This window comes from Moschus berezovskii, chromosome 12, assembly GCF_049115385.1.
Source record: "Moschus berezovskii isolate FMDL1 chromosome 12, NW_MosBer_1.0, whole genome shotgun sequence".
Lineage (NCBI taxonomy): Eukaryota > Metazoa > Chordata > Mammalia > Artiodactyla > Moschidae > Moschus > Moschus berezovskii.
In genome coordinates, this window is record NC_142471.1 from 2,950,901 (window position 1) to 2,968,500 (window position 17,600).

The following is a 17,600-nucleotide window of genomic DNA, read 5'->3' on the forward strand; positions in this document are numbered from 1 at the left end:
GAGAACAGACTTGTGGTTGCCAAGAAGGAGGGGGCTGGAGGAGGGATGGAGTGGGACATTGGGACTATCAGATGCAAACTATTATATATAGAATGGATAAACAAGGTCCTACCATATAGCACAGAGAACTGTATAGCACTGAGAATATATATCTCAGGATATATATTCAATATCCTGAGATAAATCATAATGTAAAAGAATATATATATATATATATATATTTATGACTGAATTACTTTGCTGTACAGCAGAAATTAATACATTATAAATCAACTATACTGTAATAAAAATTTTTTAAATAAAAAAGAGGAAGCAGACAAAAGCATCCAAATTTGAGTTTGATATGGAATTATAATATGCAGATAAAAAATATTATGCATGTATAATAACTTTGATGATGATGATGACAACCATGGTGCCAATGATCTAAAGGTCCTTTTAAGGAGGAACAAGAACTTTCCACAGAAACTTAGTAGCCTAGACTGGAGGATACTTATTTGCCATGATGGCTGTTCATCTGGACAGCTGAATAGACTAGAAATGCCCTTGTCCAAGGCCATGCTGTGCTTCCAAGGCAGTTCCACAGCACCAAGATGGCCCTCACTGAGGGTCCACTGGCTAGGAAGCACCATAGGAAAGGTCTGTCCTTGCCTCAAGAAATGTCTGCTTTCTTCACAAGGGCTCAGACTTCCTCTCCTGACCTAGCAGTCACCCATGGTTCACGCTCCTAAGCCTGTTTATGATAAGCAGAAGCAAAGATCTTGAGCAGCGACCTGGTCAGGGGCCCATAGGGAGGGGTCCTAAGTGAAGATTCAGAGGCCAGACAAGGGCCCAGTGGGCGGTAGATGGGGACATTCTGGTGAGAGGGTGGAGGCCTAAGAAAACAGAAGTGAGAGATGGGGCTTTACCCCAGAGCAAAAGCGAACATATTTCTTCCTCCTTTTATTTATTTTAACCATTATCATATCCACTCTTTGTTCTTAAGGATTTATCTCTTCTCCATTAGAACTACAGATTGAGAAAATGGACAATCTGACTCTTCTTGTGGAGATTAGATCTGAAAAAAGTGTATTTGGAATAGATGAGTCATTTCAGATCACATACACACATATTACCTATTTTGTGTGTGTGTGTGTGTGTTTTAACATGACTTAAGATGTCCTGAATCTGAAGCTTTACAGAGAAATACTGCTCACTTCATCACTACAGAGTCATTATTTAAATAGATGGAGATCTTTTAAATTTTGGAATGAACTCTGCTACTTGTTTTCCTACAAATTTGTGCCAGCAGATTTATCTCTCAAATTTTGATTTAGCTCATTTAATCATATTAGTAGTTCAAAGACTTGGTTTCCTTGAGTGTATCTCCTGAGCACAGGGGAAATGGCCAGGAAGATTTCAAAACTGTGACCAACCTGAACAGATTGCTGAGGGCAGGTGGGATGTTCATTTGTGGTCCACGATTAGGCCTAGTGGCTAATGTAATAAATTCTATTTACTTGCTTTTTTTTTTTTTTTTTAAATAGCTTACTAAGATATCATTAACATTATTAAATGTCCATTTAAAGTGGACAGCTCAAGGGACTGAACAGGGAATTCCCTGGTAGTCTAGTGGTTAGGACTCAGCAGTGTCACTGCTGAGGGATGGGAAGGATGAGGGGACTAAGATCCCACAAGCCGCATGATGTGGCAAAAAAAACAAATAACAAAACAAAACAAACAACAGAAAAACCCATACCCACACCCCACAAGGCTGTGCAGCTGTCTATTCTTAGAACATTCCACCCACCAAAGGAACCTTGACAGAGGTCAATCCCCATTCCTTTCTGCTCCTAGCCCTCAACAAGGGCTAATCTACTTCCAGATACTATATAAATACTTGCCAATTTTGGGTGTTTCATAGAAATCAAATCACACCATAGAGTCTTCTTCTGTGACCATCTTCTTTCGCTTAGCACACCATTTTGAAGGCTTACCCATGTTATAGCATATATCAGTGCTTCATGTCTTTTCATCGTTGAGTGCTATTGCATTGTTAGGATGTGCTGTATTTTATCTATCCACTCATCTGCTGATGGACATTTGAGTTTGTTTCTGGTGTTCAGACGCTATGAGTAACACCACTATGTATCCTCTTCCACGGACCCCAGGAGGAAGCTGTGGACCTCATGGAAACTCTAGGCTGACCTTTTAAAAAATATTTTGGCCATGTCCTTCCAGCATGTGAGAGTTACAGACATTCAAAATTGAGTTTGATGTCTTATAACAGTTGCTTCTTCAGTGTTAATCAGACTTCAGCAGGCAAAACCAGTGAGTCAACTGCTCTTTGTCAAATAGAATAGACCAGCATGGCTGGGTCTGATGCTGCCATCAGCTTCAGATCTGTTGTAGAGACTAACACCTGTGTCTTGGAGACGATCCTGCCCACCCCCATCTCTCACAACTAGCTTCTGAATACCCATTACTGACCCCATGACCCCAAACTTTTTTTGGGGGGGAGTATTTTTTTTAACTTATTTTAATTGGAGGCTAATTACTTCACATTATTGTATTGGTTTTGCCATACATTGACATGAATCTGCCCTGGGTGTACATGTGTTCTCCATCTTGAACCCCCCTCCCACCTCTCTCCCCATCCCATCTCCCTGGTTCATCCCAATGCACCAGCCCCAAGCATCCTGTATCATGCATCGAATCTGGACTGGCGATTTGTGGATCCCAAGCTTTTTAAAATTTATTTTTAATTGGAGGATAATTGCTTTACAATGTTGTGTTGGTTTCTGCCATACAACAATGTCTATCAGCTATAAGTGTATATATGTCCCCTCCCTCTTGAACTTCCCTCCCACCCCCTACTCCATCCCACCTCTCTAGGTCATCACAGAGCACTGGATTGAGCTCCCTGTGTTATACAGCAACCTCCCACTAGCTCTAGTTTACATATGATTTACATACATGTGTTTCAATGCTGCTCTCTCAATGCTTTCCATTTCTCTCAGCTCCCCACTGCTCCGCCATGTCTGAGTGTGCAATGCCAAGCAGACAGGGAGGAGGATGTGTGGCCAGTGGGCTCCTCTGCTTGGGGGGCTCAGAGCCAGTCAGGAAGATGTCACAAGGGGGTGACTGGTAGGGACCCTGACTTCCTACATTTTTCACTACCTAAAAAATCCAGGCTCCAGTGAAGTCCACACAAACCTAAGAATTTAGTTTTAGACAGATGTGGCCCTCCTCTTCCCACAGGTTATAACCATCACATTGAGAGGCTCCTTAAGAAACTGAAAATGACCCCCAAAATAATAGCTTGCTGGTAAAGGAATAGCTTACTTTAGGAATTATTTTCAGTTCACTGTTCTTTAGTTACAAGTCGTGTCCAATTCTTTTCCGACCCCATGGACTGTAGACTGCCAGGCTCCTCTATCCATGGGATTTCCCAGACACTGATACTGGATTGGGTTGCCATGTCCTCCTCCAGGTTATCTTCCCAACCCAGGGATTGAAACTGTGTCTTCTGCATTGACAGGGGTGTTCTTTACCACTGAACAACACAGGGAGCCCATTTTCAGCTCTTATAAGCTGCATAATGTTATTTCTAATGAGTAATTTTAAACATCTTTACTCCATGAACCATAATTTGACCCAAATATATTTTACTACAAACTTTGTTAATACATCAAAAAAACTTTTTAGCAAATGCTGAAGAGAAATTAATAATTGCTCAGACACCTTCATAAATCTCTACAAACTCACCAGAAACATTTAAATCCTTTTTCAAAGCAAACAATGTCTGTGGACAAGCTATTTCTTGACTCTTGGCTCTATCTGTTACAAGCTCGACCCAGAACCTTTCAGAGTGAGTTTTTTCCATTTTTGAACATGAGGCTTTGAGAAAGGATTTTCCCAAAATTTAAAAATATCTCTTGAAACATGATAAGATAAAGAAGCAAGTGCAATAACTTTTTTTCCATCTGACCTTCGCCTTAGAGTTTTACATCATTTTTTGAGAACTAAGTTTTGGAAATTTGTCAGGAAGCATTTAACAGGAAGCTTCCTGTTTGCTGTTTTGGATCTGTCAGGAATTCTCTGTTCCTTATTAATTCCTGAATATTCAGGAATTAAGAGGAGAGGCAAGCCTCTCCAGGGCTGAGGAATCCAGGCATTTCCTTTGTTAGTTTTTCTATACAGTGATATGTACCCTCTTCCTTTTTATGAACCATATGGTAAAAGTGATTATTTACAACCCTCTCTCTTTCATGTGGATGACCTCATGTTTCCTTGATAACTTGTAAGTGTTGATTTTATCTCTGCCGAAAATAGCTATCTTGTAAGACAGTATAAATACCTACACAATGTTGAATAAAACACCTCTGCTCCATCAGAGCTTTGGTCCCCGTGCCTTTCTCTCTCTCTCTCTTTCAGGCTAGTTCCTGGAGTCTAGAAGCTCTCTGAGTTTACTTTCCTACCCAGGCTTCTATGGACCTAACAGAAGCAGAAGATATTAAGAAGAGGTGGCAAGAATACACAGAAGAACTCTACAATAAAGATCTTCACGACGAAGATAATCACGATGGCGTGATCACTCACTTGGAGCCAGACATCTTGGAATGTGAAGTCAAGTGGGCCTTAGAGAGCATCACGACAAACAAAGCTAGTGGAAGTGATGGAATTCCAGTTGAGCTATTTCAAATCCTGAAAGGTGATGCTGTGAAAGTGCTGCACTCAATATGCCAGCAAATTTGGAAAACTCAGCAGTGGCCACAGGACTGGAAAAGGTCAGTCTTCATTCCAATCACAAAGAAAGGCAATGCCAAAGAATGCGCAAACTACCGCACAATTGCACTCATCTCACACGCTAGTAAAGTCATGCTCAAAATTCTCCAAGCCAGGCTTCAGCAATATGTGAACCGTGAACTTCCAGATGTTCAAGTAGGTTTTAGAAAAGGCAGAGGCACCAGAGATCAAATTGCTAACATCCGCTGGATCATGGAGAAAGCAAGAGAGTTCCAGAAAAACATCTATTTCTGCTTCATTGACTATGCCAAAGCCTTTGACTGTGTGGATCACAATAAACTGTGGAAAATTCTGAAAGAGGTGGGAATACCAGACCACCTGACCTGCCTCTTGAGAAACCTGTATGCAGGTCAGGAAGCAACAGTCAGAACTGGACATGGAACAACAGACTGGTTACAAATAGGAAAAGGAGTACGTCAAGGTTGTATATTGTCACCTTGCTTATTTAACTTATATGCAGAGTATATCATGAGGAACGCTGGGCTGGAAGAAGCACAGGCTGGAATCAAGATTGCTGGGAGAAATATCAGTAACCTCAGATATGCAGATGACACCACCCTTATGGCAGAAAGTGAAGAGGAACTAAAAAGCCTCTTGATGAAAGTGAAGGAGGAGAGTGAAAAGGTTGGCTTGAAGCTCAACGTTCAGAACATGAAGATCATGGCATCTGGTCCAATCACTTCATGGGAAATAGATGGGGAAACAGTGGAAACAGTGTCAGACTTTATTTTTTGGGCTCCAAAATCACTGCAGATGCTGATTGCAGCCATGAAATTAAAAGACGCTTATTCCTTGGAAGGAAAGTTATGACCAACCTAGATAGCATATTAAAAAACAGAGACATTACTTTGCCAACAAAGGTCCGTCTAGTCAAGGCTATGGTTTTTCCCGTGGTCATGTATGGATGTGAGAGTTGGACTATGAAGAAAGCTGATCGCCGAAGAATTGATGCTTTTGAACTGTGGTGCTGGAGAAGACTCTTGAGAGTCCCTTGGACTGCAAGGAGATCCAACCAGTCCATTCTAAAGGAGATGAGTCCTGGGTGTTCATTGGAAGGACTGATGCTAAAGCTGAAACTCCAATACTTTGGCCACCTCATGCGACGAGTTGACTCACTGGAAAAGACTCTGATGCTAGGAGGGATTGGGGGTGGGAGGAGACGGGGATGACAGAGAATGAGATGGCTGGATGGCATCACCGACTCGATGGACATGAGTTTGAGTGAGCTTCGGGAGTTGGTGATGGACAGGGAGGCCTGGCGTGCTGTGGTTCATGGGGTCGCAAAGAGTCAGACATGACTGAGCGACTGAACTGAACTGAACTGAGAGAAGGCACTCTGCACCTTCACCCCCTTGAGAGGGTGCCTGAGGCCTTCATGAACAGAGCAAGTCCTGTGCCAGGGGCTTTATTGGCTTTCTGCGTAAAGCAAGGAATATCAGCCTCTTTCTCTCTCCTTTACTTTCTTATCGGTCGACTCTGGACCACCAGTTTCTGGTCCATTAAAGGACCTCAACAGAAAATAAATTTTCTGATATCCACACAGTTTCAGATCTTTTCTTAGACATGGCTTCTTGTAAATCATTTTAGGAGAAAGAAAGGGGGAAGTTTGCTTTCCTGATCTCTAAAATCTGGTTAACATAAGCTTGTCATGATGCAGCTGAGACTTAGACTTTTCTGACCTCCAAAGTTGCTCCAGTCAGGAACTCAAGATAACGTGTGTACAGAGGGTCCACTTCCTGTCACCTCTTGTTGCCTCTCCTGGTCCAGAGCATCACACCTTTCACCTGGGCCACTTCAGTTACTCCCAACTCATTTCTCAATACCATGGTCCCTCATCTCCTACCCACTTGGCCCAACTGTCTCTTCTGTGCATGAATTGCATCAGGTCATCCCTTTCAAAAGCCCTGCCAGAACTTTTACTGTACCCACGATAAAAGTCAGTCTCTCTGCATGACTGCAAGGGCCTGAATGGTCAGGCCCCTGCCTGTTCCCTCAGATTCATCTCATGACCTGGAGAGCAGTCAGTCTTTTCTGTCAGGCTCTGTGACCTTTCCACACCTCTGCCAGCCAGGCTCACCATTCTGCCCCTCACCAGCTTCCAATTCTTTAGGTGTCAACATAAATGTTGCCTCTTCAGAAAGGCCTCCTCTGACCACACTTTCTAAATGAAACTCTTCTGCTTTTCATTCTGCAAAATTGGTTCACTCTTCACTTTCCTCATAGTGCAAATATCAACCTATAATTTAAAAATGTGTGTGTTTACTTTTTTATTGTCTGCCTCTCTCACTAGAGGGTAAGATATCCATGGCCAGGAAATTTGCTGAGCACAGAGTAGGATGTAAATATTTGCTGAATTAATAAATTCATGAATTTAATTGCCTATTATATCTTAATGCATAGGAATTACTCCTTTAATGAGTGTACATCATATTCCTTACACATTCCCAGGCTCCACTGGCCACTGTTCTGTCTTGTCAATTTCTAGCCAAGGCATCTGCTACAGGGATCAGAACTAGCAGGAAGGTTTCTTTATGGGTCGTTTCTTTAGAAACTGATGCCTGAATTAAAGGGGTAAGTGGTTGGCCAACTTCACGTACTGCTCCATATGACAGTGCTGAGTGGAGGTGCAAGAGGCAGCTCCACTTAGGTGTCCAACGAACACATGGTTACAGAACAATAAATCTGTCTCATTAGCTTGTTTATTTTTCATTGCTTTGAAAACGGTTGCTTCCTTCTACTCTGATGACATCCCATTTCAATCTGAACACACAACTCATATGCATACAAATGATGGAAAAAGGAACGTTAGTAGTATATGAGGCACTTTCAGTTTAATGTGCAATATCCTAAGGCAGGGAACATAGACACTTTTCTTCCAACCACAGACCACTGGGGTTGAGACCAGATCTGACTGCCTCTGGCCTGCGCAGTGGAGGAGTAGCTGCCCTTTCTCCTGGTAAATTAAACCAGCAAATTAAGTTAGACAGCACTTTAAGCACAACCTTTACTAATGCCATCACTGATTTAGTAAATTAAAATGTCTTAAGCTGACTACAAATGAAATGGTAACAGGCCTTGCTGCATGATGGGGCTTGAGGCCTGGCTCTTAGAGATTGGTCTCCTTGTCTAGGACACTCTCACCCCCAGACCACCTGGTATGCTCCTAATCAGATCTGCGTCAACAGAATTCTGGAGGAACTGATTCCCCCTTGTTGCTTCCCCTGCCCGTCACACTGTACCAGGGCTAGATTGTCAGCTCCAGAGAGACAGGGTCGCCATCAAATGACTGAGGGTCTCCTGGGCCTGGAAACTCAACATGGAATGAGAGGATGACCACGCGTCACACAACTGGACTCTGCCTAAAAATCGAGCACAGCTATAACAGAGCATTTGCCGGCAATGAAGCTGTCTTGGGCACAACTGTCTCCCCCAGGAGGATTGTGTCAACATATTATATATATATATATATATATATATATATATATATATATATATATATATATATAGGAGAAGGAAATGGCAACCCACTCCAGTATTCTTGCCTGGAGAATCCCATGGACAGAGACTGGTGGGCTACAGTCCATGGGGTCGCAAAGAGTCGGACACGACTGAGCGACTTCACACACACACACATAACTGATTCACTTTGCTGTATAGCAGAAACTAACACAACGTTGCACAGTGACTATACTCCAATACAAATTTTTTTTAATGCAAAAAAAAAAAAAGGAAAGAAAAGCACCAGTGCCTCCATCACCCTGTACTAAGTCACCTAACTCCTATCCCCTGAGCTCCCTGGGCCTCCCGAGTGGTCGGTGCTGCTGATGGCCCCCTGGAGATGAGATGAGTCCTCTAGGTCCTCACACACGGACAATGTGCTTGGGCAGTATTCATGCCAGTTTGTCCCCATCCTCTGGGTAGAATCAAGCTGACATTTACAAAAATTATTTTTCATATTTTGTGTTGCTCAATAATGAGTCCAGATTTCTCTGGAGACGGACCTCTAATTAATAACTGTACAAACCCAGTTCCACATACATGAAAATTTTTTTTCTTACTCAAGACAAAACCAATGGGTCTGCTGTCTAAAGCATCAGAAGAGGAGTAGAGCATGATTCAAAACCAAGAAAGCACAGGTCACTGCAGCATCTTCAAACAGAAGTTCATCCTCGGACTCAGAATCAAGACATTTTACCAACCAAGAAGGCAAATGCATCACGATAATGCCTTGCATTTACAGATATATTCTTAACATGTCTTGTCAGAATGTCACATGACCTTGTGGGTCATCATGATCAGGAGGTCATTTATATTAAATGATGGACAATAGCCACTGAATATTGAGCATGGAGACACTGTCCTACACACTCTAATATAGCACCTTGTTCAGTTATAGTCTCTCTGCAGGACAGCTATTACTGTCTCCACTTTGCTAACTCTGAAGCCATGCCTGTCTAGGGCTCAAGCCAGCAAGCGTGTGTGCATGCTAAGTCGCTTTTGTCATGTCTGACTCTTTAAGACCCCCATGGACTGTAGCCCACCAGGCTCCTGTCCAAGGGATTCTCCAGGCAAGAATACTGGAGTGGGTTCCCAGGCTCTTTTCCATGGGATCTAGCTGACCCAGGGATCAAACCTGAGTCTCTTACATCTCCTGCCTTGGAGATGGATTCTTTACCACTAGCACTTACCTGGGAAGCCAATAAAAACTCTGGTCTGGAAATGCTTGTGCTTTCTACACCCCATTGATTAGAAAGACAGCAGACCTTTTTCCCCCATAGACTAGAAACTCACCATTTCAAGAAACATATGTATTAAACCATATAAGTCATCAGAAAAAAACCAAAAATATATTACCACCACTCCATACTCAAACAACGATTAGTAATGATTTTTATAGAGTATTTATAACCTTAAAGTATTATTCAGTGCATACATTACAAATTAGAACAAGGAAAACTCGATCAGAAAGGAAAATTTCAAAAACCCCTTTAAAGCATCTTTTGAGTTCAAGACATGCTAAGACGTTCTGGTAATTATACAAGTTATTTTTAAAGGCTTAATAAATTAGGGCTAGTAGATTATCATTTACTTGCTCCTCCCTAAGTCCAGCGACAGTGCCAAGAAGGGGGTTGTCTCTCATGGAAATCCTCCTCTCTGGCTGCAGGACTGCTGAACCAATTACAGTCCCCATAGAACCAACCTCTGGCCACTGTAGCTGATCCAAAGAAGAACACGACTCCTCTGGAATTCCTCTCTGGGATTTTATTAGAAGCTCGAGAACGTCCTCTCCTCCTGAGTTGGGAGAATGTGAGCCCGCCAGGGGTCCACCCTTAAAGAAACAACCTGGCTTGGCAATTGTGCTAAAGCACAGAGCGAGTTGGAGGGAGGGAGCTGAAAGGCGAGAGAAGGTGAGAGTGCAGATGAGAGAGGGAAAGAGGAGAAGACGGAGCACAGGAGGAGGAGAGGACACTGAAAAGACAGGTGGAGGGTGGCAAGCACAGACACACGTGACCAACGCCCCCACCCAACCCCAGGCTGCGGTTGGCATTTCTGCAGTGAGGCACCCACAGACACCTTCCATCCTGTCCTCCGGAGGGCACGGAGCGCTCTCACCTGCCCCTGCTCCTCCTCAGTCCTCTGTTAAGAGAAAACGAGCCATGTGCACTGGACAGCACCTGTGACCTGCCCGTTAACATCACTACTGAGATGAAATGAAGTCACCTCCAGTGAGCCAAAAAGCCCACTGGATTTTTTAAGCACAGGAGAAGTCTAAAACAAGGATCGGGTTGACTGTATGAGATATTCAGCGAGCATGTCCAGTGCCTAAGATCTCATAAATAACGGACTGCTGTCAGCAGTGTCACCTGGAAACCCAGCTCCATCTCAGGGACAAGGTCCTCACCTGTCCTGACAGTGAATGACTTGCTCCGGGCCAACATCACCTCCATGGGAGCCGCTCAGCACTTCTGGGCAGGCCACGTGGTGAAGAGAGCTTGGATGAGAGACCCGCTGCAATCTCATGCCAGGCCCTTAGCTGAGAATCCCTTGCTCACTTATGTGCCCTCAGGCCCTCTCCACTCCTGCTCTGTCCGTGCCTACCTCTCGCCATTTCCACTCTGTCAGTACTGAGGTAGGAGACGGTGGGCCTCTGGGCCGGACACCTGGTATTTGTCAAGAGGAGTAAAATTCAAGCTTTGTTCTCACCCAGACACTCCAAGGACAAAGCTAGTGGTAAAAGCTGAGTTCTGCTAAAGCAAAGAGAAAAGGTGCCCACTCCTGAGGTCAAGGAAGACTTCCCTGTCTGCACATGTTCAGGAAGTCTTGGGATTGAAAAGGGAAGGGACCCAACCCTATAATAAGTGTGGACATGCACCCATAGGCCTCTACAGTGGGATACATCTTAGAAGAAAGTTGCACACAGATCTTTGGGAAGGTGCGTGGACCAGTCAGGTGCAAAGAAAGAAACAAGGTAATTGGCCAAAGGTAAACAAAGACCTAGAAGGGCTGTCCTATAAAAGTGATTTAAACACGTCCAGACTGTGTTCCTCCTCACTTAGGACATCTGCACTCCTCTCCAGGTGTGTATCTCTGCCCTCCTTCTGAGCTGGATGAACAAGCTGTTTTCCTGTGTGCTCTCACATATGTTGTGCTATGTATCTAATCATTAATGTTGGACCTGTTTTTACAGTTTTTGCCTCCTTAAAACAGTCTTGCTTACAAACAGGAGAAAGAACCTGGGCCACTTTTGCTTCTAGCCTCTAGTCCCTGGTGGTATACTGGCTAGGACTCCTGGTTTTCATCCAGGTTCCCCAGGTTTAATTCCTGGTCAGGGAACTAGGCTCTCTCCCTCTGAGGTCAGTATCATCCCAGCTCCTGTGCAAAGTAAAACACTGATCTTTCTATATTGTTTTGCAGTATGACTGAGCCCCAGGCCCTTCCCAGGCTTAGGCCAGAGCTGAAAGGAGGCACATGTGGAAGCAGTGAGCACCAGGAAGGGGGGCTGTCTGTAACACCCAAAGTTAAAAACAGTTTCCTCCTCACCATTTTCCAAACTGAGAAAGCCTTGCTTGGTGAAAAGCTGGAAACATCCATATCTGAACAGTGGTCCAGATAGGCCCACGTTCACTCAGTTCTCTCTCCTGCCTCACCAACCTGGACTCCTGGCAAATGTCCTTTACATTAACCTGGGTGATGCATCTTGAGGTAGAACAAGTTCACTATCTACAAGTAGATGTTTACAGTGTTTCCCTTCCATTCAGACTGCTCTCTTTTCCATCCACTGGTCACTGAGGCAGACAGACTTCCTGCTCTGATGGAGTCGTGGGTTCTAGGTAGGTAATTCTATTAGCGAGAACAGTCCACTCACTCAGCAAGTGTCAGCAATTAATCTCATCTGATTTAAAGACCAATCAAAATCTACTTACAAGTGAAAACTAGGTGAGCCAGCATGGTTTCGTACATAAGCAAGACCAAAATGAAGACGATATGAAAAAAAATTATGGAACTTCGTGCTATGATGAATAAAGTCCCGTAAGAGGTACGTTTTCTAAACCTAAGTCCTTGTTAGGGTCAGGATGTGGAAAGCACACTAATAGTCTCAGGATTAGGGTTTGGTTTCCCTTTGATTCTCCCTTCAGACCCCACAATCTGGGGACATGCTTCCCAACTTGGTAACAATGCACTTGTATAAGCTTCATAATCAAGGGACAGAGACTCTATTCCATGTACTTAAGGAGGGAAATTTTCCTTCATTTCTGAAGATATACTTAAGGAAATATGATGCGATCTGATAAGTCTTGAAAATATCCCTTAAAAATATTGATCATCTTTTTCTTGGTGACACCTGGGAGAAATTTTGATATGAATGGTGAAATGTGTGACAATATCCCATGAATTGAGCAAAAGTTAAACCAAACTGATTCATCTCACCTTATTAAGTTTTTTTTGGAAATGAGTGTGTCTGTCATCTCATCAGGGTTCTTTCACTCCTCTTCTTACCTGTCTGCTTCTGTGTGACTTCCTGGCCTACCAGAGAGTAGTCCTGGCAAACCATCACCCCCGATGCCTTTTGCAGCATGACAGCCACTGTGCTGACTCTTCTTACTTGAACTCCAAGTACTGCCCAACCTCAGCACCCTCTTAGACTGGAAACCCCAGGGTGAGGACCTAGTTTTTCATTCAGGCCGTGAAAGTTGGTAACCCCTAACAGGTCACACCTGAGAAAATACCAGTTTTAAAATGCTACTGTGTAAATGAAAAACACCTACCTTTCTTGTAGAATAAGTTTGTTCTCTTTCTTCCAGAAGTCTTTGAAGTCAGAACTGAATTCATGCCAGATACTGAAGAAAGCATTTGGGGACACTTCCTTCTCTCCAATTTTTGGTCTCATGAAGAAATAGGCTGTAGTCTCCAAAAAGCTGTGAAAGCACACACACAAGTGTAAAGGCTATAATTACTTTCCAATATGGGGTATTCTTTCCCCATCCAAAGGCTGATTTCATTCAGGCAGTTACTATTACCAAGAGGACTCCACTCCTCAGGCACCAACGTGAGTTCTCTTAAGGTTTCATGTTAGAGTTTGTGGACACAGATGTTAGCAGCGGATAAGAGTCCTCCATATACTATCCTGGTAACTATCCGGGTAACTATCCCTGGTCCATCCGTTGTCAAAATTAATCACTATGTGTCTGACCTATTTCAGAAATGAACCTGTAATCAAGTTGGGACATAAGGGAAGCTGTGCATCTATAATTTTTTCCTAGACTCTAAACAAATGAAATATCAGCCCTCTGTCCCTAAACTAACATGTATCTATATGTGTATTGTACTGCTTCTATACTATTTGACTTCCTATATTGCTGATGGGGAAAAAATCAACAGTCCTGGGAGATACTGACAGAGGCTCCCCCTGAAGATCATGGTAACACAGCTGAGTGGGTATGAATAGGGAGGCCAGCATCCTGACAGTGGCAACAGTGCCCATCTCCAGAAGATGCCACCAAGGCCGCTTCATATTACACATACACGATACTCAGAAGAGTTTCAAAGGGTTGACAGACAGCATACAGCTAGTAAATCATAGATTTATGCTGCATCTTGACGTGGACCTCCAAGACTCCAGAAGAGTTCACTGTTTAAGCCATCCAGTCTATGGTATTTTGTGATAACACTCAGAACTAAGGTAAATGATCTAGATTTTTAAATACATAAATTTCAGGAGGCAAAGTCTATTATAAACACTTAAAAGACACTGTCTAATTATAATGGTTTGGATTTCTTTATATCTTGCTCCAAACAAACTGCAAGAAAATAAAATTATTTATTTTACATATATGAACTAATTGGAGTTTTGAAAAGAATCTGGGTATTTGATGAGATTAGAGATTATTGTTATTGTTGGGGATTAAACTGCTGGTGGTTATTTTTTAAAGGGTATCTTTTAGAGACATATACTAAAATATACATGGATGACATTATACCTGTTGAGGACTTGCTTAAGAAACAGTGTGGGAGGGGCAAGCGGGCAGGGGTATAGATGAAACCAATTCAGGAACTGCTGAAGCTGGGTGCTGAATGCACCATGATCACTGTACATTCTGTTCACTGCCTCTGAATCACAGTTAAGCTCTTCACCTGCATGGTATTTAATTTACCACCCCTGCTTTCTTCAGCAAAGTATCAAATTATTGTCTTCTATTTCTGGCATCCCAGATCTCTTATTATTGGATTTTCCTCCAGATCCTAACAGCATATGCAGATTTCTGCATCTGTAAATAATATTCTCTCAGCCAAGCAGACTCATTGAAAGATACCATTATTTATATACAAATCCTTTATAATTCAATGTTCCCACATCCTCACTCATTTTAAAATCTGGCTTCATAGACCACCATTCCATTACTTTTCTCTCAAGAGTCTCTGATCTAAACCTATAATTTTTAGCAATTTTCCTTCTCATGACCTAAAATAATGGAACCATTACTGTCTTGTTTACTTGAACTTGAAAGTGAGAAATTACTAACAGCTTTCTTTTGCTCCTTTAGGTTAAACTGATGCAAACTGAATTAAATATATTCCATTTTCCCCTTACAAAAGTCTCAGGAGTTTACAGGAGACAGCTGACATAATGGTAACCTATTTCATGGCCTGACTTTGTATTAACTATAGATTAAAACAAAAAAGTTGAAAAGATAATAGAGAGAATTACAATATAGCCTCCATTCAGCTTCTCCTAATATAAATATCTAACACAACCACTAAGAGATAACATTGAAAATGAGAGGATTCTTTTGTTAGGAGCCATGGTAAACTATCTTCTGAGTGAAGTGAGTGAAACTGTATAGATGAGTAGGGAGGACGGGTAAGGGTGGTCACTCCAATGTGGTGCTGGCCTGCTGACCCTAAGAGACACAGACAGACAGACACACAAAGGTATACATACTTAACTGAAGTATAGTATTGTGCTAATTTCAGGTATACATCATAGTGACCCAGCTCTTTTCTCAGATTCTTTTCCATTATAGGTTATTACAAAACACTGACTATAATAAAATACTGACTGCAAAGTAGGTCCTTGTTGCTAATCTATTTTATGCACAGTGGTTGTATCTGCTAATCCAAAGCTTCTAATTACTTATATTACATGTAAGTAAGATGGTTTTTCCAGTGGTCATGTATGGATGTGAGAGTTGGACTGTGAAGAAACCTGAGCACCGAAGAATTGATGTTTTTGAACTGTGGTGCTGGAGAAGACTCTTGAGAGTCCCTTGGACTGCAAGGAGATCCAACCAGTCCATTCTAAAGGAGATCAATCCTGGGTGTTCATTGGAAGGACTGATGCTGAAGCTGAAACTCCAATACTTTGGCCACCTCATGCGACGAGTTGACTCACTGGAAAAGACTCTGATGCTGGGAGGGATTGGAGGCAGGAGAAGGGGACGACAGAGGATGAGATGGATGGATGGCATCACTGACTCGATGGAGATGAATTTGTGTGAACTCTGAGAGTTGGTGATGGACAGGGAGGCTTGGCGTGCTGTGACTCATGGGGTCGCAAAGAGTCGGACACAACTGACAATTGAACTGAACTGAATTGAAGATCATAATAGTATTTGCCTTACTCTGCCTGACTGATTTCAATAGGTATAATATTCTCTAGTCATGTCTAGCTCTTTGCAGCCCCGTGGACTGCAGCACGCCTAGGCTCCTCTGTTATTCACCATCTTCGGGAGATTCCTATGTCCATTGAATCAATGATGCCATCCAACCATTTCATCCTCTGTCACCCTCTTCTCCTCCTGCCTTCAAACTTTATCAGCATCAGCGTCTTTTCCAATGAGTTGGCTCTTCAAATCAAGTGGCCGAATCAAGTGGATTGGAGCTTCAGCTTCAGCATCAGCCCTTCCAATGAATATTCAAAACTGGTTTCCTTTAGGATTGACTCGTTTGATGTCCCTGCTGTCCAAGGCACTCTTAAGAGTCTTCTCCAACACCATAGTTTTAAAGCAAAAATTCTTTGACACTCAGTCTTTTTTATGATCCAACTCTCACATCCATACTTCCGATGATTACTAGAAAAACCATAACTTTGGCTATACAGACCTTTGTCAGCAAAGTGATACCTCTGCTTTTTAATATGGTATCTAGGTTTGTCACATCTTTTCTTCCAAGAAGCAAACATCCTTTAATATCATGGCTGCAGTCACCATCCGCAGAGATTTTGGAGCCCAAGAAGATAAAGTCTGTCACTGTTTCCACTTTCCATTATTTTCCCATCTATTTGCTACTGTTTCCATTTTCCCCCCATCCATCAGGCGAAATAATGGGCTGGATAAAGCACAAGCTGGAATCAAGATTGCCGGGAGAAATATCAATAACCTCAGATATGCAGATGATACCACCCTTATGACAGAAAGCAAAGAGGAACTAAAGAGCCTCTTGATGAAGCTGAACGAGGAGATGAAAAAGCTGGCTTAAAACTCAGCATTCAAAAAACAAAGATCATGGCATCCAGTCCCATCACTTCATTGCAAATAGATGGGGAAACAATGGAACAGTGACAAACTTTATTTTCTTGGGCTCCATAATCACTGCAGATGGTGACTGCAGCCATGAAATTAAAAGATGCTTGCTCCTTGGAAGGAAAGCTTTGACAAACCTAATGCGATAATCGCTCAATTGTGTCCAACCTTTTGTGACTCCATGGACTGTAGACCACCAGGTTTCTCTGTCCATGGAATTCTCCAGGCAAGAAAACTGGAGTGAGTTGTCATGTGCTTCTCCAGGGGATCTTCCTGACCCAGGGATCGAACCTGGGTCTCCCACATTGCAGGCAGATTCTTTACTGGTGACAAACATAGACAGTGTATTAAAAAGCTGAGACATTACTTTGCTGACAAAGGTCTGTACAGTCAAAGCTATGGTTTTTCCAGTAATCATGTATGGATGTGAGAGTTGGACTATAAAGAAAGCTGAGCATGGAAGAATTGATGCTTTTGAACTGTGGTGTTGTAGAAGACTCTTGAAAGTTCCTTGGACAGCAAGGAGATCAAACCAGTCAATCCTAAAGGAAACCAATCCTGTATATTCATTGGAAGAACTGATGTTGAAACTGGAGCTCCAATATGTTGGCTGCCTGAGGCGAAGAGATGACTCATTAGAAAAGACCCTGATGCTTGGAAAGATTGAATGCAGGAGGAGAAGGGGATGCCAAATGATGGGATAGTTGGATGGCATCACTGACTCCATGGACATGAGTTTGAGCAAGCTCTGGGAGATGGTGAAGGTCAGGGAAGCCTGGTGTGCTGCAGTCC

The 17,600-nt window shown here is 42.8% G+C and overlaps 1 protein-coding gene across 1 annotated transcript in view; it reads right to left on the reverse strand.

Moving 5' to 3' along the window:
• The window catches only part of FMN2 (formin 2), a 363,411-nt gene that overhangs the window by 13,667 nt on the left and 332,144 nt on the right, over window positions 1-17,600 (reverse strand). The window contains exon 21 of the mRNA XM_088842479.1: window positions 13,056-13,205. Within this exon, the coding sequence (XP_088698605.1) occupies window positions 13,056-13,205 (150 nt within the window). The remainder of the gene's footprint in view (window positions 1-13,055; window positions 13,206-17,600) is intronic.